This window comes from Phoenix dactylifera, chromosome 14, assembly GCF_051530095.1.
Source record: "Phoenix dactylifera cultivar Ajwa chromosome 14, Ajwa_hap1_PhDact_Kaust_v1.1, whole genome shotgun sequence".
NCBI lineage: Eukaryota > Viridiplantae > Streptophyta > Magnoliopsida > Arecales > Arecaceae > Phoenix > Phoenix dactylifera.
Window position 1 is genome coordinate 26019388 of NC_143203.1, and position 23957 is coordinate 26043344.

At 40.0% G+C, this 23957-nt stretch overlaps 2 protein-coding genes across 2 annotated transcripts; both read right to left on the reverse strand.

Annotated features, from left to right (window-relative positions):
- On the reverse strand, nucleotides 1-10352 carry LOC103718121 (PHD finger protein ALFIN-LIKE 1-like). The gene is made up of 5 exons (XM_008806795.5): nucleotides 10009-10352; nucleotides 9864-9896; nucleotides 9537-9759; nucleotides 566-686; nucleotides 1-492 (listed from the first exon to the last, which is right to left on the reverse strand). Exons 1-5 carry the CDS (start codon nucleotides 10106-10108, stop codon nucleotides 241-243), a joined length of 729 nt encoding a protein of 242 aa, XP_008805017.1. The 5' UTR covers nucleotides 10109-10352; the 3' UTR covers nucleotides 1-240.
- Nucleotides 10353-13394: 3042 nt separating this feature from the next.
- Nucleotides 13395-20964, reverse strand: LOC103718122 (protein DWARF 53-LIKE-like). The gene is made up of 3 exons (XM_008806797.5): nucleotides 19380-20964; nucleotides 15914-16160; nucleotides 13395-15687 (listed from the first exon to the last, which is right to left on the reverse strand). Exons 1-3 carry the CDS (start codon nucleotides 20621-20623, stop codon nucleotides 13642-13644), a joined length of 3537 nt encoding a protein of 1178 aa, XP_008805019.2. The 5' UTR covers nucleotides 20624-20964; the 3' UTR covers nucleotides 13395-13641.
- Between the last annotated feature and the right edge of the window lie 2993 nt (nucleotides 20965-23957).

Genomic DNA, 23957 nt, shown 5'->3' on the forward strand with positions numbered 1-23957 from the left:
TCCACATAATGTGATTCATTAAGAAAACAAGAACTGTTGAAGTATACTCAAGGATAGAGTTTATATACAAAAACAGTATTTAACCATGTCTTTTATTCTATGGTCCAAAGACAAGCACCTTGAAATTGAAAGAGAGTATCATTTTTCTAGAATGGTACTGTGTTGCTATAGCTTATATCAGGATGCAGTATAACCACTATAATGGCAAACAACATTTGTATAGAAAGACGAGATAATGAGTTACTGCCTTCCTCTCTTGGAACTGCAACTGGGGCATTTGTATTGCTTTATATTCTCGGCTTTAGCAGGTGTTATCTTCACACACTTCCCATGGAACCACCTCTCACATACATCACATGCAATCCAGAACTCATTTGAACTGTAGTTGCTACCACAAATTCCACAGAGGGCTTCCCCGTGTTCATCATCTTCTTCACCATATTCCTCATCAACCATTTTTGAATTGGCTTTCAACTGCCCATCACTTGATCGCTGAACCAAAAAAGGAATTTGATCACCATAAAGTGAATAAAAGCAATAAATAGTAATTTTAAAAATACCTTACCTTTGCTGAGAGTCTGGATTTACTTCCACTATCCATACCAGATTTTTCTTTTGCTGGTTTCCTATCAGTCACCACTTCAAATACAGTGGGCAGCTCATTGATCATGCTGAATAAACGTTTTCTGTCAGTTTTGAAAAACAACAGAATCAGCCCCCATAGTTCTTGCAGCCATATGCATTAAACTGCAGCATAGGTCAGATAGGCTTCCAGAAACTTAAATAACAGCAATAACAAAAAAAAACAAATTATAATGCTCAGGTTACAAATATATATGTTACACAAAAACCTAAACTGACTTGATAATCTACTAGCAACAGTTGGGGCAATTTTGACACCTGACCATCTATAAGCACAAAAGGTCAGTCCAACATGCTTTTGGCATATTAACTAACAAATATTTTGCAACATTGTACAGCTGCCCAACACTTTTAATTTCTTTGTGCTTGCTATAAATATAATACTCATTACATAGGACAGAAGCTAAAATATTTGAAAGATTTGGTAATGAAAGTATTCATTGCAGTTGACTGTTGCAGATTGCTTTCAACAAAAACTTGAGGTCAAGCTGATCAGGCTCTGCTTCATCAGCTGCAAGTGCAAAAGCCACATATATTCTTGTGGAAAATAAACTACTGAATTGACAGCCGCATATTTTATTTAGGAATAACCTATTTATATGTTAAACTGATATTAGTTAATCTTCAGAAATGGTCAACTATATGATATACAAGCTACAGCTTTATGTTTAGCGCCAATCCCCATGAATTAGAGTTAAACCCACCAAATGCTGATTTTCTGAGACCGATTCCTTCTCCCGTATAAATCTCATATAGATAATCTAAATTTGAATCTGACCTTTTTTAAAAACAACAAAAGAAGCAGCATAAGGCTAGACCTATAAGAAATATTAATGAAACTGTTATTATATATTTAAATTCAGGTACCACTAGAAAAATACTTTTCTTATGCTACTAAATCTTAAGAATCAAGATAGACATGAAAAAATTATTAACAAATATATGAGGGCCGTGTCAACAAGGGTGGCAGTCAGAAAATAAATAAACAAAAAGTAACAGAGTAACCAGGCAGTCAAGTTATTGCATACTGCCACAAGGAAAATTCTGATCCAAACATATGTTGTCCCAGCATGATAGCTAATAATGCCATATTCAGGAGTTATGTAGAGATCATTCAACAAATTTAGATTAATAAAATATGGTCATTGGGATCCTTATCTAGAAATTGATGATCATTGAGTAATGCTCATCTCGGCCTTACTTTTTTATCATGAAAAATACTAAACTAGCATTGTTTCAGTCAAATGATCCTGAAAAAGGTTAGTGCCTGTCTAGGGGATTGCCTGGATGTCGAGTATCCCTTTATAAGCAAAAGCTTTCAGGCACTTAACTCTGAATCTTCATGGTGGATCCATATTAGTTTAGCAATACTCTTGTTATATTGGTCTAAAATGTTATTGGCTATTCACAGTGGCTTGCTGAAACTTAAAGATTGCTGATACTTAGTTCCCACAAAAATGCTTGTGGCCATATTCAATTATTCATCTTGGTCATGTTTCATGTTGTGTAGCCAGCATGATAGGTTCAAGGAGGTTCAGCATCAGGACAGCTGGTTATAAAATTGCCCAATCCTTTTCTAGAGCTTTCTTGATTTAAATTTGTGCTCTATAGCTCATTTCATCAGGATGGGACAAGGTTCATTTGCATTGTGTCACACATAAATAATACATTCTTCAGTAAAGAGGCCTCCCACTGGTGGAAGATTGTACAAGTTTAACTAGATTGAGTGCAAGGGGATTTGCCAGACTCCTTAAGTAAGGTGGACTCAGAACTGCAAAATCAGCACTATATGTGCATAACCGTGTTTGAAAAATATTATGATATAACAACTACTGTGTATCTGTAACTTATTAAACACTAAATTAATGAAGTACAGTTTACATGATATCAAAAATTTAAAAACTGAATTATTAAAGGGGGGAAACAAGGCATACTTACAGCAAATTCCTTCCCAAATAAAAAGTGAACAGGGCTGCTTAATTATCATTAGATCACTGAAATAATTGAGCATGTTACATGCAGATATACTCTCGAAAGCATGCTTGGGATCACATTACAGAGGAGAATTTATTTCTTCTATAGAAATGCAGTTTTACATGCAAAATGCACAACATAGTTAAATAATATAGTAGCAGTGGGACGAAGAAAGTAGACATGGCTTGCTATCTGCTTTTTCAGACAAGGCAAGTTTGCTGTAGATCCTGACAGTAAAGTATAAGATATCAGTTATTTTGTGAGAATATCTAAATGCACTCATGGTCACAACCAAGTATGATACATACCTGCAACTTTAGCTGGAGGTAGACAAGTATGTGGATGCTAAACTTATTTGAAACATAGCACTCAATGTTTTAGTTCATCAATAACTTAGTAGAATTTTGACTGGAAAGTTGTGATTTGTTCTTTTGTTTCATTTTCCTCTCAAATTCTGTAGTTTTTTTTCTACCTCCAAGTATGTGGATGCTAAACTTATTTGAAACATAGCACTCAATGTTATGGTTCATCAGTAACTTAGTAGAATTTTGACTGGAAAGCTGTGAATTGTTGTTTTGTTTTATTTTCCTCTTAAAGTTCTGTAATTTCTTTTCCAAGAGTTCTAAAAATGTTACAGTTTTTGGTGGCAATCCAAAATAACAATATTAGAGAACCTGTCCGACTATCAGAAAGATGTACACAAGTTTTACTCATGCTTTTGGAGTCCCATTCAGCTTTCTACCAAAAAACAAGAAAAAGAAAATTAGCTTGAAAGCTCAACAAAAGCATGAAAAAGATGCAGCTAGCCAGCTGACTGCTAACATCACTAGAATGTCTAACCCATCATGTCTTTCAATGTTGATATGTTTCTAAACGAAGTCCTATCAATTGTACTTCACCAAAAAGCAACTTAGCAGTTAGCACTATGATGGTCAGGCTACATTACAACACAAATAAGGGCACAGATATCTGAATCAAATCAATTTTGAGCGAACTCAGACAAAGTTTCATCCATTCTACTATAAAAAGTAAAAGTCTTGAGCAGTGTGTGAAGATCCACTCAGGGGTTTGTCTGTCTCTACACCACATGCCTCGAATATGGCATGTTCTAGTCATATGTGGAAACAAACTGCAACCCAAAATTGTGTCGTGGAATTCATGAACCAAATGCCACATTCTCGTTTCAAATTCCTGATGTTTTCACAAGTCTCCTTTTGTCCCAATTATCAGGTATTGCCAACATGCTTCTCTCAAGAGAAACTACAATCCATCATGTTAAATTATTGCACAGTTGTAATCATCTTTAAAAACCAAATAATTATTTAACTAAAACAAGAAAACTATTATTAATCCTATCAAGACATGAAGTATTACTGTGTCCACATACTTCTTAGTAGATCCAGCTTCCTACTTATATAACTCTATAGCATACAGCAATTTATATAAATCAAATAAATAAATAAGTAAATATATAAACAAGAAATTTTGCTTCTACACAACCACTCTTGACATTACAAGGGCCCTACAATTGCATAACTTCCGATAGCTGTTTAAAATTCAGACTTTTCAAACCAGCTTCCATGCCAAGATTCTAAAGTAATCAATCGACTAATTCATCTTAGCCTTGGGAGTTGGGATCACCAAATATACTGTTATAAAACACAAATATTCCCCTATTTATCTCTGACAACTGATATATTGCCCCATTATCTGGCATGATTTTCTGCATCTAAGAGACCATCAACTCATCAGTATTGTTTTAAACTCTGAATCTTTTAAATAAGCATTTTCTTAATCCTATTACATAAATCAAAAAAAGGAAATTCACCCTTTTCCTCCTATTTTTTTCTTCCTTATTTCCTTATTAGTTACTATCATTTTCCTCCTTTCCATGCATCTCATTCTATACACTTTTCACCAAACCCTTCCGCCTCTTCCTCCAACCCTGACTAACACTGAAGATGAAACTATATTTACACTTTTCCAGTCACTTTCAAATTCCTTTCTCTTAATCATCAACTAGAAAAAATCCAATTGCCCTCATCACAAGTTTTTCCAAATACCCGCTCCGACCCCTACCTTAATAAAGGGTAAAAAAAGGCAAAGATTTGCATTGTTATGCATCAAAATGTTATATATAGTCGAGAAAATATTGAAATTGATCACCTCTTATCAAAAGTACTACCATCAACAATAAATTGTGAAGTAATACTTCTAACATCTCAATTGAGATCCTAGGAACTTATTTTAAAGATTTTGTTAACATGATGGTGAGGCAGTGACGGCATACTTTTCCAAGTTTGAAGCCTTCTCAAAAATGACATCAAAGTAGCAGTAACAAGTCGTAGCAAAACACATGACCCACAATTGGTGAAAAACCGTTCAAATCCATAAACAGCACCTTCAAGAATGAATCAAGATTGCAATAACATTAGGATAACAAGAGAAAAAATTAGTAGAAACTAGAAACTATGACACCATGGTTGGTCATAGAAATCCTTAATTATTGGTGCAATCAATGGCTAAATACCCTATCAAAATAAGATTTGTCAAATTCTTTCTGCAACTCCCACTTAAGTTTCTCGTGTCCTGTCCACTAGTAACAACTTGACACATATGAATGATCTCCAAAAGGAAGTGTGCCATGACAGCTAAGTTTATCCAATCCATCTCAATCAGCTCTTTATCACATGTCACAACAATATTGCAACTCCCATGTTATTGCAGAATCCAAAGAGGGACAACCTTTCCAAGCATGAGATAAGAACATGATTCAAACTAGGGAATAAAGAAAAAGGAGAACTACCTTAGTTATCAGGCAAGCACTAAAGCATGAAATGAAGGTCACAAATTGAGTAAACTGGAAATAGTGCCCCACACCACCAAAAAAAAGGAAGAAAAAGTCAAAATGGTTATTCAAATCTTTATAGTCCAGCACAAAACAGATATAATTGAAAGTCAAGACCGTTCAAATATTTCCCACCACCTCTTTCGAAGCTGCTACTGAAAGACATTTCTTACCTGTAACATCTGATCTTCAACCTACAAGCCAATTTTACATGTTCCACGTCAAGTTAAATGAAGGGTTGGATCCTTGGAGAACCTGTTACCAGGTACACTGGACAAACACATTGTCCAGAGAACATGGAACAACCATTCAAGTAATTCAAATTTGTTTGTCTATATTGTTGCTTTCACTGCCATGGTTGCAATATTTTGAATCTAACACAAAAGGAACTGAAGAAGCAAAAGCTTGGAACTTACACATCTCAAGCACAATAAATACCATCTATCATCACATATAAAGGCCCCTAGCGACTGCTAAAGCCATATTAGCAAAGTAAATGGTCACAACAAACCATCATTAGAAAAACATTTGACAATCTTGAGGATCGCCGAAGAATAACAATAAGTGAGAAAATATTAGATGATCTGAATGACAGCCATAGACCACTGTTAGAAAATATCAAACGACCTGAAGGATCACCATAAACCATCATTCAAAGAAATATCAGATGAACTCAAGGATCAGAATTGAAGGATCTCCATAGATCATCATTTTCGCGGAAAAGAACACCTCAAGGATCGAGCTTCATAAGCAAAAACAAAATACAGGGTGACCTAAAGCATCATCACAGATCATTAACAAGTTTCTGAATTCAACTAGCAACAACTTCAACATGCTTAACTTTCCCCAAGGCATACTTTAAGTACTACCATCTTGGTTTTATTTCTTAAGTTGTGGTGACATTCATTTTGCATTATTATGTTTACATATATTCTAGTCCATTCTGAAATTGTATTCAAGGAAAACCCTAAGAACAAGAAAATGAAAATATAAACTGACACCCTTTTTGAATTGCCAACTCTACATGCTAGTGTTTACAGTTTAACAATGGAATGATTTGATAAGACAAAATCCTCAACCAATAAAATAAATATATTATGCAGTTGATGTGGAACCTTCCAATTGCTCCGCTGTTTAGCTGCATGCAGGGTATAAGTCCAAAAGGGAGAAATAGAAACGCACAACATCAGCTATGCGATTCTGTTGTGGGACATCTTGGTGTGATGCTAGCGTTTTTCTATTAACAATTAGAAATTTTCTGGTGCCAATGGTCTGCAAATTTTGAGCTTTAGTACTTTCAACAATTTACAACCTTCCTAAACATGCACAACACAGCATATGTTATTGGGTTCAAATTGACAGCTAACAGGCAACCCCTACATATGGCTAATGGTTAGCAGCATGAGAACTTTCATGTCAACTATAAAGAACTTAAAATGATTAATTGTGAAGAATACCATAATAGGATTGTTTTTATGATGTTGACTTTCATAATGCTCGAAAGACAATCCTCGAGAATGTAATAATCAGCAAACAATGATCAAGAGTCATAATCCCTAAAACCACATGTAACATAATTCTTGTAAGCAATTTCTCAACATATAATGGGGGATCAGGGGGAATACCACATCTCTACTAATCTTCCATTTATATCAATTATTTGGAGACATTCCTTCAAAGAACAAAATCCTTGGGAAACATAATACTTGGAATACCCTCAAGAAGCATAATCCTAGGGAGAAAACAATTGCAAATATCCATCTAATCTCCCATCACCGTTAGATTTCAACTCTTTTCAGATGGTCCAATATTTGACTAGACATACCTGGGGGTAAGAAGGTATCATAGATGCAAATTTCTTTAAGAAACTGGCCCCTTTTTTTGGTGAGAGGTTGCATATAAAACCCTGCATTATCACATATCTGCGAACAACACCCTCCCTTATTCATATTTACATAATGACCCAGGAAAACCTGTAACAATTCAAATAAAACAACTCTCTCTCTAGCTCCATTTCTATATTACATGGAATTTAACTCCAGACCATAGTTTACGTAATTATGGGCATAAAAGAGACATGGTAAAGCTGAGGTTAGAGCTGCAGGAGGGGAGGAAGGGAAGGGATATGGCATGTAAGAGGGAGAGGAGAGTTCAAGAACTGTTGAGTGAAGCGGGCTATCTGGATCTATTACTCTTCATGGAAGGAAACTAGACAGATTGTTTGATATGAGTTTCAGTCAACACGGGCTCCTTCTTCCCTTTCTAATGATCTTCATGTGCAAGTTTCACTACTCTCATAGAAAACTAATGGGGTCGACTAGGCCCTATTTGCCCAAGAAATTTATACCACTTTATGTTCTGAAAAGTTTTTTCCCCTTTTCTCTTTTGCATCAGTGCCCTAATCTACAAAACCTATCTTCCTCCAACAGCCTTAATCACTTGTCTTGCATTTTCTGGTATTCACTATGCTTTTATATTTAGTTGTTAAAAAAGAAAAAATGACTGCCTTTCATGTTTCTTTTCTCAGCAAACTGGAAATTATTTTTATAAAAAAAGGGAAAATTGTGAAACAAAGCTTAACCAATATTTCCGCTTTAGAAACACCATGAAGTCCTTCACATGGTCATCAAGAACACAACAAAAAATAATATCCGCAACATCAAGATTTGCCTATCAATTGTAGAGAGGCGTGTAGCACAACATCAAAGAGAACTTCTACAAAGGAATAAGCAAAGATTTTGCTCAACAGATTTATGTCGATCAACAAATCAAGTAGTTGAGTTCCTAGATTTTCTCTTATTTCATATCATTATTCTCACTTCCTACTCACTTGATTTCATTCTAATTATGCTAATACTTTTTGAGCTTCATCATATATATTTTGTGAAAGACAAAGTTTGAAAACAAAGTATACCATCCTTTTTCTGTCAAAAAACATGTTTCATTTGCAAATATTTAAATTGTTTCAACTTCCTTTGGATCTTCAATTTACTATCCTTGACCAATAAATTGTCTTTATCTTCTTGCATCTATATTGTGAAAGAACATAATATTACAATTGTTGCAGTCTTTCAGCTGTAGCATCTTAGTGCGATCTATTTCCTTTTTTTCCTAAGCCCAATGATAATATTTTTTCTACAGGCTATAATTTTATACCTAGCACCCCCAAACATCTTTTTGGTCTCCTCTATAATCTGAACATCCTTTATGCTCTGAAATATTTAATATTCCACAGTATGCCATTATGGTTACTAATGCTGTGGACCTTTCTAATCTAATTACAATGAAAATTGACCTTTCTTTAAAATTCAACCACTTCTCATATCCAAATGTCTTCCAATAAGAAGAACCACCAATGGGGACATTTAAGAAAGCCAATTATAATCATCGCAAGAAAATTTAATGCTTCATCAACAAAAAATTACTAAGTCCCTCCATACTCATCACATGAAATCCATATCATTACTAGAGGAACCTATACACTCTCCAAGAAAGCTAAATATTGTTAACATTTTTTTAAGAATGGAGAGAGGATCATTTAGAAAAAATATAGGATTTTGCAGCCTCTCTTTGGATAAAATCACAAGCTAATAGCTTTATTTGCAATCATCATCCGGCATACGTTTTTCACTAAGGAAAGCAGACTCTCTACAAATTGATAACCTATCTCAATGATAACATTCAGAAAGCTAAAATCAGCAAAGAAGATCTGAATTTTGATTTACATTCTTGGACAAGAACTTGAGTTGAGGGCGGAAGGATGATCAGTTTTCATATCCCCATTCAAATCAAACTACCCCAAATCCAGCAATCAGACTCTGCATCCCTAGCCTCGGTCTAGAGCCAGAGTTATGCATGACTGTTCCTTCTTCCTCCGTAATCACATGCAATAAGGCATACTCTATAAATATCCAAAGAAATCAAGAAAATATCGATTTGCAAAAATGAGATGAAAGAAGAAAAGCACGAAATCATTCAACTGATCTTGGAACTACGACAGAGAAACTATCGAAACCTAGAGCCCTAAGTTAAAAATAACGATGATGATGAAAAATAGAAGCCCCCGGCTGACCTCTCGTTGCCATTGAAGCGGGCTCCGAAGAAGAAGGCGACGGAGAGGAGCCACGAGTCGCTGTGCACCGCCACCAGCGAGAGCCAGTCCTTCCGGTCCATCCCGTCCCTCGCGAAGTTGATCCCGAGCGCAGGCTCCGGCATCTCCGGCGGCACCTCCTCCGCCGGCAGCGTTACCTCCCACATCCCCCCGGGGTGCCCGTACAAGCACAAGTTCTCCTTCTCTGCGTTAAATCCAAGCACAGCTAAATCCCTCGATTCCAGGAACCAAATTCAACACCAAAACAACCCCAATATCATACTTCTACCGATCTTAACAAAGACTCACCTGGATCGCACAGCGTATAGAACTCATCGACATCTGAGAGGAGAACGGATCCAACAAATCATCAGAAAAGAATTTTAAAAAAAAAAGTCGCAGGGGTTGAGGGAAAGAAGAGATTAAGAGAGGAGGAGGAGGAGGAAGGGAAGACCGGTGGTGAGGGCGCCGATGACGGCAGCACGGCGGCCGCTGTAGTCTTTGTAGATCTCCTCGACAGTCCGGGGCGGCGACGAGACCTGGACCGTGTCCATGGGGGGCGAGCTCGATTCCGGCGACCGGACGGCCGGATCCGCCCGTTGGGCGGCCGATCCCAGGGCTTTTTGAAGAGGAGATGAAGAGAGGACGGAGAGTTTGCCGAGAGCTGGGAGAGAGAGCGAGAGCGCAGCGCCGTGATCAGTAGGTAGAGATTATAATGCGGAAAGGAACAGCGGAGAACAAAGGACGCGTTCGTTGGAAATTTAGGATTTCTAAATACAAGATGCACCCTGTCTCTCCTTCTCTACAAAATGTTTTAGATCGTGGAGTAGACATTCTACAAAGTGAAGGGTATGCTTATCAACTAAATTTATTTTTTTTTTTACCTTGTTAAGGATCTTAGAAATCAAGGGCATAAACTCTATGAGATCTCGGATTGGGGATCTACTAATTTGTTTTGGACATAGCGGTTATGTACCTTACTTCTTGTTTGTGAATGGCATTGGATGATTAGGGTTTGCGAAGCCGTCATGTTATATTATCATATGTGATTTAGTTGTATGAAAAGTAAGAATATTATTGTATCTGATGTGGTGTATATTCATCAATTTGATCTTGAGAACAGGTCAAAATGACAACTTCGGCATAAATCGAGCTTACAGTTCTAGGAGTTGACAAAGCTATGTAGCCATGATAGTCAACGGGCTATTGACCTAAAATATTATCATCGAGCGGCATGTTTATCTAGAATGACTTTGGTGGTGTGGCTTGCAAAGATCCAAGTCAGTGCCATATCTATCGGAAGGCGGACAGTGCGGTCGACTAGGTCGCCTTCTATGCGGCAGACTGAGTTGCTTCCTATACGGTGCACTAATCAGAAGAATTTCGTTAGGAGAGCACGGAGTCTACTCTCCACTCTTTCATAGACTTTTGATTTTTAACTTGCGTATGGTGTGAGTTGCCATTGTACATATATATATATATATATATATATATATATATATATATATATATATATATATATATATAAACTCCAAGTCAGCACCATAGATGACCAACCCTAGGAGGCTGACCAAGACTCTGGAGCGGTGGCAGCTGACTCTATTCAGGAGTCTCATGGGAAGACCCACCCCGACTCCCAAACCAAAGCTGAGCTCAGAGATTTCCTCGGCAGTTGGGATCCTTAGCGGAACAAAGTACGTACCGTGGAGCCGAGATATACGGTGACTTTAGCCCGTGGGAACCTTCTTCGTTTGAGAATACTTTAGCAAGCCCCTTTGGAAGGACATTCATAAGGACACCGGTACTGGTCCTTGACATTCATAAGGATACCTTTAGTGGCTCCAAGGTCGAGGCCCTGATGAAGGAGGGTACCTGAGATCTGGATATCCTCGACATTATCTTTTGGGCCCCAACTGAGGCCTTATTTATGATGCTTATCGGCCCTGACGATGGTAAAAGACCGGCGGGTCCGGGCTGCCAACGCTGCCCCATGATGAGACCCATACCGTCTGAGCTGTGAACCCAACCTGAATCCTAAATCAGTCTCTTCCATTCGGTTCGTTCTTGATTTTTTTTTCTTAAATTTTGGTTTGATTTCCATTTGAGAAAACTGAAAAAATTTGATTCAGTTCCCATTTGAGTTTTTAGAAAATCAATTCAAGCCGACCCAACCAAATTCATATGTATATATAAAAATATATATATTCAAACCGATCCCATATGTACCTATATATATATATATTATTTTTTAATATTATATATATATAATAGAATTTTTATGTTTAAATTTAGCTCAATTTATTTAGTTTAGTTCATTGAATATCAACCCTATATAAACTAGACATTTTTTATATTTAGACTTAGCAAAGTTGGTGTAGTTAGTGAAAAACTGAAACCAAACCCAAAATTCATCACAGCTTTTTGATATTGAAACCAAACGATTTTTAAAATAATAAACCACAACTATGATCGAAAAAACTGAAAAACTAAAAATTGTTTAACTTTTTTATTTCAAAATTTTTCCATAACCAAGTTGAAGACATCATTTATAAATTTTATAATATAATTCATACGAACTCAACTAATAAATATATCCAAAACTAATAACATTGCTATCAAACAAGCTCAATAATTCAAAAATAATAATATAATCATCTAACAAACATAATAATCCAAGTTAAAAATAAGTCCAACTACATTAAAGAAAATATAATGATAATTTTTTCAATAAAAAAAAATTGGTAGACAACCCAATTCAGAAAAAAAAATATAAAAAAATAAGCCCAATTAATAAAATAAGTTATAATATAATTTATAATTATTTATTCAAAATGTGCTGTGAAACTTTGATATTGCATGGAATGGGCCACCCATGCCACTTTTGGCTATTTTGAGTTTTGACCTCTGTGCAACTTGTGCTGAAAGGGTGTGTAATCCTACGAGTATGGTACTCTTCATCATCATAAAATAGAAAGAAGTTCATAAAATCACTAATACCTGGAAATTTAATGAAACCAAGATTTCAAGATAGGAGAGTGTGGATAAATAACTCTCATGTAGGACTAGTTTACCTATTTAACCAGGGATGATCTTTCTCAAGAAACTCTTGGATCCTTCATTGTATGAAAGAAAAATTTTTGTTTCCAGAGCACATCAAAAAGCAAATTTGAAACGAATTTAAACTATTCAAAATTTGATGATTTGAGTTAAAAAACACTGAGTAATATTGTAAGTAAAATTTGAAAGGAATTTAAACTACTCAAAAATTTAAAACATTGAAGGATAGTAAGGAAGATTTCAATGGATATATTTACATAGTCACACGGGTCCTTCATGTTTAAATTAAATTTTATAAAATTTAAAAAAAAATCAGTATATTGATGTATCATTTTTCTTCAAAAATATCCCTAGAAAGCTCTTTGATCACCATTTTAATCCCTTTCCCAGGGGAAAAACTTATCACTGGTATGTAACATACCAATGCTCTGTCAACTGTTGCGTCTTACTGACACCCAAGGAGAAAACCCAAACAAAAAGGAAAAAAAGAAAGCAAGGTTCAGTTGTAGAAAAATCTTTTGGGAGCCAACAAGAGGCGATGTGCTATACAATAGGTCATTTTTTTGGAAACACAACCAATGAATAGTATATCAGAAAAATTCATCCCTGACTTTCCAAACATTTTAATAAAAAATACAGCTAAAATGCTGCTAGTCTTTTTCGCCTTGAAGCTTGCAATAGGAAACTAAGGAAGAGGTTTTGCAGGGTTAAGACATGAGAGAGAACCATAAAATTTGCTGAGCACAAGAAATCCAATTTACCCACACTGTCCTGATTACAAAATTTAAGAAAATATAATTGGATTGGCACTGTTATAATCGTTTCACAGCAAAAGAAGAATAAAAGATGAGGTCCTGATGACTTAAGACATCAAATGGAACCACAAGATTTACAAACTGCAAAAGATTCAATTTACGAGCACTAGACTGACAAAACCAGGAAAAACTAATGGGATTAACAGGACAATATTATTTCACAGAGAAATGCTAGACACTACATTATACATATAATTACAGCAATCTTTAACTTGTCAGTTTAGACAAATTCTTGAGGGAAGGAGGACTCCGGGCGCATGCTCCCCCATAACTACATCCTCACAAGCAACGAGTCTGACTACAGTTTGTGTCAAGAGCTTACATCTTTCCCTCAACTCAATGAAGCTCCTGCCGAGTACTCGTTCGATCCAAACATCTAGAGCTCCTCTATCATCCGATAGCCATGCAGCTGCAAGTATCTGCTCCATTACCTTCACATCAATCTCCAGCATACACTCAGAGCCAATTGTGTCATGGAAGCTCTTACTGATTTCCTTTAATATACTATCAGCAAGGGCATCAAAATCATAAGGCTTGAAGTTCATGGTTGCATCCACTGAGCTGAAGAAATCTTCCACCCATGCCTCTGTATTATCTGATGTAGAGCTATTCCCATCACTGCTGCTACTCTCCGCGTCATTTGACTCAACCTCTTCTACAGGCAGATTCAAGTCTAGGAATGTGTTTGATGTCCTGTGTGCCCGTTTTGCAGTCTCCAAGGATTCATGCTGCTCTTTGAGGTCATCAGCAACATCCAGCTTACGTTTACTTACAAAAACCGGGGATAAATATGATTGCTTATTCCTAGACTTTTGCCTGGAAGCAATCAGCACATTAACATTTGGATTGCAGCTGGCAGCCTCTGAAACAGGTTGTGTCAAAATCTTCATCTGCCAACTCCGAGCTGCAAGAATCCTTTCCTCCGGGAATTTAACAGAATCTGTCATTCTGGAAAAGACCTTACCCTGGGCCTTCATTGCAGTCATCACAAAAATGGTGTTGCTAATGCCAAATTCCCTTCCATGAGAATCAGGAAATTTTCCAGTTAGAATAGCCTGGGATAAGCTGCTCTGAACTCGCAGATCCGCTTTATCCACATTTTGGAGGAAAACTATGGACCATGGCTTCTTGCTTAACTCCCCAGCAATATGATCGACATTTGTCTTGCCTCTGAACCTTGTATCATAACCACTGACCTCTTGCTGGTCGCAGATAGTAATAGGAAAAGTAATGCCATTTTGGTAGCTTAGATCAATGCTGATCAAGTTTTCCTTGCTGCCATAGATCAATTCTGCAAGAGCCACTGCTACCTTCTTCTTTCCAACGCTATCAGGACCAAGAAAACTGAGCCAAACGTCTCCTTTTAGGCTTGCACCACGATACCTTTCATGACCTGCTCTGCAATGTACTATAGTTTGACTGATAGCACTCAAGGCTTCTTCCTGTCGGCCAACTTTATCAATGAGACTAGCACAGAATGATTTGTAATTACTTTGATCAAACTTTTGACACACATTGGATGAACCCAGACATTGTTGGTTAAACGCAGGCGCACCACCACTCTTTGAAACTGAGGGACTATACATGAGTGGATATGTACCATTCTTCAGCAAATCAGGACAATCAGAGCAAGAATGCGACTGCACGAGGACCTCTGGAACATTTCTGCTGAAATCATCAACCTTCTTGGATAGCAAACTCCCAGAGCAACTGTCCAAATGATTTGTGTGTTTCTGAATGGCATGCTGTTCATCCTTACAAGTTGGCTCATGAGGGGTTCCCAAAACCAAATCTGTCCTAACGGATGTTACAGAGGACGGTGAAGTATGATCATCATGATTGCCCGAATCTGAATGTGGACCTTGGTGAGACTGGAAGATCTCTCTCTGAAGCTGTTCACTTTTTGATTGTCTGACCTGAAGTTTAGATATCAAGTCCTTGTTTTTGGGTTCAGGAATTACAGAAAGTGACAAACTCTGGCTTGCTGCAGCAATCTTCTGTAAGCCCCCAACCATAGGAAATGAATTTCCGCACCCTTCTTGGTATTGTTGGTTTTGAGTTAAATCAGGATTGTTACTGTTCAGGTTACTGGCTCTCTCCTTATCAGAAGAAACATATGGAAGACCAACAATGTTTCCAAGCGCCTGGTAGCTGTCAGTCTCAAGCCTCAGGCATCCCTGGTGAATACGCTGGCAATAATCATTCCACTTCTTTTGCAAATCCATTACTTTTACATTCAACAGTGTTTTATCATCTTGAGCCTGCACTGAAGAAAATGAGCAAAAAATTAAAAAAGAAAGAAAAAAAGATGAAACCTATCTGTAGGTTAATCATTTGAAAAATAATGAAACCACAATATGCATGATGATTCAATAAAACAGAAATTTTAGAACCAAGTTTTTAAAACCATTATAATATATAATGTCAACAAGCTGTTAGTTTGCTTGAACATAAAGGTAAAGACATGAATTTCAACAGTAAACACACCTTTGATGCATCTAATCCACCATTTATGCTAAAAATATTAGCTCTCTGCACCAAAGCAGGCACATCTGCTGAGTGCTGATCTTCAGCTGAAGCTGAATGTCCCTTCAGAATTGCAGCAACTTCTTGCTTGCATTTGTCATTACAATGCTGGCAGCGGAGTACCGATGGGTATGGACTGCTTAGCAGAACCTTTGACTCATATGCCGTAGGGAAAAAGCCTCCAAATGGAACAAATGAATCTGTCAAGCTGAAGGCATTTCACAAGCAATGCATGGTGAGATTTCATTCCAGTGCAAAAGGATGTAACAAAAAGCACACATATAATGATAGCAGAAAGAATAGCAAATTTATAAAATAAATCATCACCAAAGCATGTATAATGCTTTACAACCAAATCTCATGCTATTTTCTGCCTCATGCACAACCTGCAAATTGCAGCCTGCTAGATACTTTGCTTATTAACTATAGCAACTTATGTTCTATATGCCGTGCAGATGCTGTCTCAAACGGCTATAAAAGTTGGAAATTGTCAAAAAAGCTCGACATTTTTGTCTGATGAATTATGTGATAAAACTTTATATAGGAATATGTAAAATGCAGAAAAGAAAAGGGAAATGGGGTTTCAGAGACTGATCCCATCAAAATAATAGATCATAAAATAAATGAGCAGTCTTTGATATATCAAGCCAATGAAAAGAAATAAACTCCCTAATATGTTTACATAATGAGAAAGCAATTACTCTGATCCATAAATATTATATTGTCCACACAGAATTGTCTTCAAGAATGCTTCTGCATCATTATTATTGCTCCCTGCACAGTTGATTAATGACAAACAAGTCGATGACTTCTTACAGAAAGTACAATGTTTGCTTGAGTGTTGATAACTGATGACAGACATAAAATATACCTGATTTAAAAACATAGAGATAGAATGGAGACAAGGCATGGACAAGCAGCAGGAAAGTGAGACTGTGACCAACTTAGAAAAAGAAAAGCAAATGTCGATGGGTTGGATCTTACATGTAGCAAACAAATACAAGGAACAATGAATTTACTCATCTTTGACGATGGACAATAGGAAGTTGTTTGACTAATAAACCAACAGTTTCCAGCACAGGATATAATCTCAAGCTCCGGAAGTGAGTTGACAACTTGGCCAACCAAAGCCCTACAATTAGACTTATGATTGATCAAAAAACTAGATATTGATTGCAAAGTTTCTAGATTCACTTAATGTTGTATTATACAATTTTAATATCTTATCACATTTTATTGTTGAAATGGAAATCTTCATTAAAGAAAAACAAGAGAAACAACTCATGACTAAACATATAACACTATTTTATAAATCTGTAACCCAAAGCCCCCCATCCCATGTACTCTATTGTAGCACTATTATAACCCCAAATTTCACCCCACCACCCTAGGCTTCTGATGGCTTTGTAACAACATTTTGACATTATCCTCAATTCCACTCTCTTTTCATGCACCACGACAAGCTCAGCTATTCTCCATAGCCACAACTTCAATGTTACAATTTTGGGACATAAAAAATAAAATAAAAAATCATGAACTGGGAGGTCACAAAAGATGAGAACAAGATAGCCTGAGTGGCTGAGGGAGCTGATGTGGGCTTTGTCAAGGAGGGCTCAACATAAGCTGAGAGATTAATGCATGGACGGGCAGGTGACATGGATCTTGGATGAGGTAGAACCTAGGTGAGGAGAGGAGGAAGTTGTGGCATGTGAGAGGGTGAAAAGACAAAGGTGGAGAGGGCAGAACTGGAGACCTGGTTTACCTTCTTTTTTTTTTTTGATAAATACAAGAGTGCTATACAACTCTTTCAAAGATACAACCACCCCGCTCTGCTCGAACCAGTCGACCAGAGTTTCGGGGAAATCAGAAGACCAAAAGGCTGAATGACCATGTACAAGGGCAAAGACATTTGCTCTAAAGTCCTGACACCCAAGTCCTAGTTTCTGTCTTGAAGGGAAAAATATTTAATAATTTTAATATCCTTAAAGTTAAATGTTAAATAAATAATCAAGACCCCAAAAACCCATGGCCCACATCAGTGCCTTGAGCTATGATCGCAGGCTACAACTTCTACATGGCAACTAGCAGTGAATAGTCCGCTATTTGGCAATTTATCTGCATATTTTGCAAATTTCATGATATATTTGCAATTAAATTGCAAATGAACAAACTATTGCAAAATAATTACATTAGGTTGTCAAATCATAAGTATTTTTTTGAAACCATTGTCCTGGCTTTGACGATTTTGGTCACCAGTTCACAGTCAACCACTTCAATTGCAAGTAAACCATGGTTTGTCTCATCCTTCTTCCTCACCCTTTTCCTTTTGAGGTCTCTAGACCAAAAAAGAATATGAAGGCTAATAGGAGGACTGCATAGATGCTTTGCTCCCCTCCCCCACCCTAGAACTATAGATGGCAACTGGAGATGAACAACAATTGAAACCACCTACCTCCTACTAGCAGACTGAGACCAGTAGAACATCCAACGACCCCACCATATTCCACATTAAAGGGCTCTCTAGGCTATAGTCCAATGGAGACCAACATCCACACAAAGGAGGGAGGATTTCGAGGCAAGCGTAATCAACACCGATGTCTTGAGAGAGAATGAGAAAGAGAGAGTATGGGGTTCAATAAGAAGGGGGAATTATGGAGAGATCATGGAAGATTTGACATCTAGGGCTGGGGGTGGAGGCCTTTTTCCCCACCAACATATAAATAATTGACCCAACCAATGGTTAAACTGGAACGATCAGATGGCTTGAGCAACTGAACCATCCAGTTTGATGATTCAGTGGTTTTTTCCCCCAAAAAATCCAGGTTACCACTTGATCCGACCTATATTAGTCTCTGTGTGATGAGTCGAACTAGTGCATCCATTTGATTGAAACGGGTTCTAAGTCTATGAACAGAGGTATGCATTTCCCACACCTTTCAACCTTCATGCTCCTCATAATACAAAAATGAGCAGATTCTAAGGACTGCTTTCCTTAAGCTCATAATATCTGGGCATAAACAGTTAGCATGAAAGTAAGCCATATTTACCTCAAGCAATCTAAATGTAGTAGCACAAGCATCAAAGATAAAGAAAGCTATATAATAATTCACAATATTTTTAGCAATGTAATCAACCTTCAATTTTCACATATAGATCTTCAGTTTTGAAGGCATGAGGTTGCCTCCAAATAAAATTCCCATCTCTACCCAAAAACAAACCTTTTCTACGAGTAAAAACAAGACCTTCTAGTCATCAATATGCAACAAACTACTAAGAAAATTCAAGGATGATGAGCCATAGCTTTAATTTCTAAGCTAAATTTTCACAAGAAGCAAATAAAAAGTTCCTAAATGAAATCAAATAGCAAGTACTGTATTGATTTAAGTAGAGATCGAAGTGGAAGGGCCCAAGGCACTGATCTACGCACCTGGGAGGCCTGGGGAGCGATCCACCCGTCCCCGGCCGGACTGTGGTAATCGGTAGCAGCTGCAAATCCAAGTCTTTATCCAGCAGAGGATAGCGCGACAAGAACTTCATGTAAGTCTCGTAGGACGCCGACCATCCCATCACCCACAGCCTCCCCCGGAAAAGCTCCAGCACCCTCGTCAGCTCCGGAACCAAGCAGCTCCCCACATCATCGCCCCCTTCTACCATCCCCTTCAAATCCCCGATGCTCAAAACCACCCCGGGCTCCTCCGCCTGCCGGCCCATCTCCTCCAACCGGGCGCCGATCCGCGACCTGCCGTCACCGCTCTTCCCGAGCTCCGACACCTCCCTCTCGATGCTAACGAGCCTCAGCCCGCGCAGCTCGGGAGGCAGAACAGCCCAATTCTGCCGCTCCACCGCTCGAGCGAAGTCCTGGGCGGCCTCGCCAGCGCTGACGCCAACCAGCATCGGATTCCGGGTGCTCCTCCGGGCGAGGACCTCGCCGATCCTCCGGCAATTCTCGTCGCCGCCATCGGAGGCGGAGAAGGGGAACGTGAAGCCCCGTGGCGTAGGGAGCGCATCGAAGTCGTCCGCAGCCGAGAAGTTGCACAAAAAGAGCGGCGGGCAGCGAGCTGCGCGGGGGAAGCGGAGGATGGGCAGCGGGGGGCGCAGGACGGCGAGCTTGATGTCGCAGCTCCGGAACCCAGCCTCGCCGAAGACCCGGCTGACGATCGGGTCGTCGAGGATGGCGAGCACCAGCTGCTGCAGCTCCACCTTCACGCCGCAAAACGACGACGACCCCTGCTGCTGCTGCTGCTGCTGTTGCTGGTAGAGGTGGAACGTGTCCGGATTCCGCCTTTGGTTGGCCTGCGAGCGCTTGATGGCCGCCATCAGCGAGTTCGACACCGGCGGCTCCTCCGCCGGCGCCGCCTGCTTGTGGTGCTGCGACGACGACGACGACGACGACGACGACGACGACGGCAGCCTATCCAGAGCGACCCCGAAACAGAGCTCCAGCGCTTTAAACTGCAGCCGGGGGGAATACATGGAGCTCCGGGCGCGTGAGAGGGCGTCGCGGAGAATGGAGGAGGGAGAGGATGAGGAGGAGGATAGGAGGGCATAGACGAGGTGGAGGGAGGTAGTCTGTGCGTGGGCGCGGCGGCGGGCGACGGCGACGGCGTCGTCGAGGGTGGCGGCGGCCTCGCCCGCCAGGCACTGCCGCGCGCTGCTAATCGGCGTCGGCATCCCGGAATACCATATACCGGAATTAAAAATAACCAAAAATCCTCGCCACCAACAATATTAAAACAACAGCAAGAAGAAGAAAAAAAAAATGTATCTTCAACCTTATTATATAATAAACAGAGTAACGGGGTTGGGAGAAGCAGTTCTCGTCCCTGGCCAGCCTCCTCCGGGAAATATAAAAATCCGGGGAAGTAGTAGAGTCCATCGGTGCCCTTTATCAGGAGAAAAGAGTAGAGTGAGAAGCTCGGGTGGTTGTGGTGGGGCCCCGAGAGCACAGATGCCTGGGTCTCGTTGTTTGCATCCAGCCATCGCTCTCGAGGAGGCTCGTGGGGGCCTATGACGAAGAGATGCGGAGGCCAGCGTCCACTTGTTATGAGAGTGGGGCCCAACGGAGGTCATGGAGTGAGGGAAATGGTATGGGGCGGGGCTTGGGATCGCTGTCACCGCTTTTGAGTTTGGACGGGTTAACCGCCGGACGGGAGCCCGGAGCGGGGATCTCTCAGTTTCTGTACTTTGGAGCGGTCCCGCCTCCCCCCTCCTCTATTTTTTTAAGATAATTTTTGTTTTGCTTACAATGCAAGTACAGACGTATTAAAAAAAACAAAAAAAATAAAAAAATCACAAAGTGCCCTAGGTAGCCCTTCCTCTTAGATCCACATCATACCGTCCGAATGGTTGGCCATATAAGCAACCATACAATCTGTCACGCCTCCGCGGGGCACGTGAAGCACCCAGTGCGCACGTGGGAGCCACATGAGGGGGAAAACACGGGGCTCTCCTGCCAGATATTGTCCGGTTCCGGACCTTCACGCAAGCGTCCTTCACCCCTCTCCTGCCTCATATGCTTAGGCTCTGAAATGAGTTTTTTCGATGTAGGATTATTAGGCCTCACACCCTTTTCACCATCGGACAAGAGTCGTTTTCGGCTTTGATACCAAATATCATGCTTCCGCCTGCGCGGGGCACGTGAGGCATCCAGTGCCCATGTGAGGGACACATGAGGGAGGACCGCGGGGCTCCCCTGCCAGATATTGTCCGGTTCTGGGGCTTCACGCAAGCGTCCTTCACCCCTCTCCGATTTTATTTTCCTCCCAAAACGCGTCAGCAGGATTTGGAGACACCCGCCTCACATGCACATGCTCTAAAACGAGTCTTTTCGATGTGGGACTATTGAGCCTCATACAATCTGCGACCCTATTAGCCTCTCTGATGCATGTTTGGCCCTGATAGGTTTCCATTTTTATTTAATTTTTGTTTAGACCTTATAATATAAATTTACTAGAATAAATAGAAAGTAGTAAAAAAAATAAACTTGACAAGAAACAGAAGCTCAAGAGTCTCCCATTGCACAAATTGTGTGATGACACCATCCAATCTACCGTAACATTGGCTTTCTGAAATATATGCGTAATCTCGAAAATAACTAAAAAAGAGATAGTCCTTCTAACATCGAATGGGCTCACTCCATTCTTTGGAATAGTTGTTTTAGATGAACTCTTTTGGCAACAAATTGTATCATTGTATAATAATTTGCTGATATGTTAAAATAATGAAGATTACTTTATTATGATTTTGGACATATATTTGATCTTGGATGTAGTAGGCACGGTGCGTGCTCAAATTGTTAAGCTATGCATTTCTTTTTGAATAGGTTAGGGTGGGGTGAGTTTCAGAATTTTTAGACTTGGGTTCCTCTGCCGTGTGCCCTTGTGCACCGCAGAAATTTGTACATAGCCACCGCACGTATAGGCTATTGCTCGTATAGGTTGCACGCCGTGTACGGACCAAGTACGACCACTCAGATTTCTACAATAAGATGAATGATGTGATAGACATTCAGGATGGTATAATCCTCTGCGATTTAAAATATGTGTTGTTAATGATCTTTTCTAAAATTTGAAGGGTATTTTGATCTTTTATCTTGATGAGAACTTTACTGTTAATGTCACTTCAATTTTCTACTAAAGAAAATTAGAGGTTGCAAGTATGTTGGCTTGACGAGGGATGTAGGTTTCTCCGTATTGCTGGAAAACAGACCCAGGGGTGACCGCAAACCAAGAAGGAGGAGCTTCTGCTGCAGTGCGGTGGCGGACGGCTATCTTCAGCAGACCTGCAAGAAGTCTGGATCGGAGGATCCGGCGAAGGCCCTCCGATGCTTAAGCCAAATAGAGATCTTGAGATATTTTAATGGAGATGCTTTCTGACGAGGAGAGAAAATGCCCCTCTCCCACGCAATCGGATGTGATTGCGCAAATTTTGGGTTAAATGAATTACCTTAGATGTTACGGGATTTCAGGCTAGCTGGCGATCGGCTAAAATTGCGAGGATTCAAATATTGACAGCCGTTGTGGTGGAGACTGCGGAATTTGATTCCAGAGGATTTGGTGATCCTTTCTTTAGGCGGACCGACTTGACTGTTAGTAGAGTTGGATTCAGTCTCAGCTTCTGACTAAGTCTTCCTTGACCTCAAGATCGATCGGATTTTGCTCAGCCGAGATCATGCGTGCCGAGGTCATGCCTGCCGAGGTCGTGCTTGCCAAGGCCATACTTATTGAGATTATGCCTGCCGTCGGATTCGGATGCTTTAATCGTATGTGTGGGGTGGTCCACTTTTCCCTCCATCGCTCCGATATGCTTGGACTGCCCGGAGACAGAGGAGTCTATCTTCCATATCATTAGAATTTGCCCGAGGGCTGCCCTAATCTGGGGGTGCGCCTGGGGTCCCCATGATCCATGGCTGGGATGGTCGACGACCAAGGATTTCTTGCTCTTTTTGGAGACTTCAACGAGGAGGCCGAACCTGGAGGGTCTCGAGATCAGGGCTGCCTATCTAGCTTACCACTGTTGGCTAGATAGGAACGCCCGAGTCTTCAAGGGCAGCAGAGTTCGCCCGAGGTCAGCAGCGGAGAGGGCTCTTCTTCATGCGGAGGAGATTATCTACAGTGCCACGTTGTCGTCTCTAGGGTCGGCCGGAAAAATCTAGGGTTCCCCTCTTGCTTATACAGCGCCAAGGACCGTGCAGGTCTCATGGAAGCCCCAACCCTCTGGTTTTCTCAATATGAACTTCAACAGCAGTGTTGACGAAAAGGGTGCACTAGAAGTGTGGGCTTCGTTATCATGGATCATGATCCCTATTTGATACCGGCTGGGAGTCGACAGATCTTCGACACGTCCGTGGTTAGTGCAGAACTCAGGAATGAATGGGAGGGAGTTACCTATGCACGGCGGGTGCTGGGCGTAGACCGCATTTTGCTCGAGGGAGACTCGGCCTTGGTAATTGAGTGGATCCGGAGCTCAATGTGAGGTCCATCCCATTGATCCACGATATCCGCAG

What these genes read in the sequence shown, in the direction of transcription:
- LOC103718121 (XM_008806795.5), bottom strand. Translation starts at nt 10,108, where the DNA reads ATGGACACGGTCCAGGTCTCGTCGCCGCCCCGGACTGTCGAGGAGATC. An exon ending in CATCGGCGCCCTCACCACCG is followed by an intron (nt 9,897 to 10,008) that starts GTCTTCCCTTCC and finishes TTCTCCTCTCAG; the next exon opens with ATGTCGATGAGTTCTATACG. An exon ending in AATCCAGACTCTCAGCAAAG is followed by an intron (nt 493 to 565) that starts GTAAGGTATTTT and finishes TTTTTGGTTCAG; the next exon opens with CGATCAAGTGATGGGCAGTT.
- LOC103718122 (XM_008806797.5), bottom strand. Translation starts at nt 20,623, where the DNA reads ATGCCGACGCCGATTAGCAGCGCGCGGCAGTGCCTGGCGGGCGAGGCC. An exon ending in TCGCTCCCCAGGCCTCCCAG is followed by an intron (nt 16,161 to 19,379) that starts GTGCGTAGATCA and finishes AAATGCCTTCAG; the next exon opens with CTTGACAGATTCATTTGTTC. An exon ending in GTGGATTAGATGCATCAAAG is followed by an intron (nt 15,688 to 15,913) that starts GTGTGTTTACTG and finishes TCTTCAGTGCAG; the next exon opens with GCTCAAGATGATAAAACACT.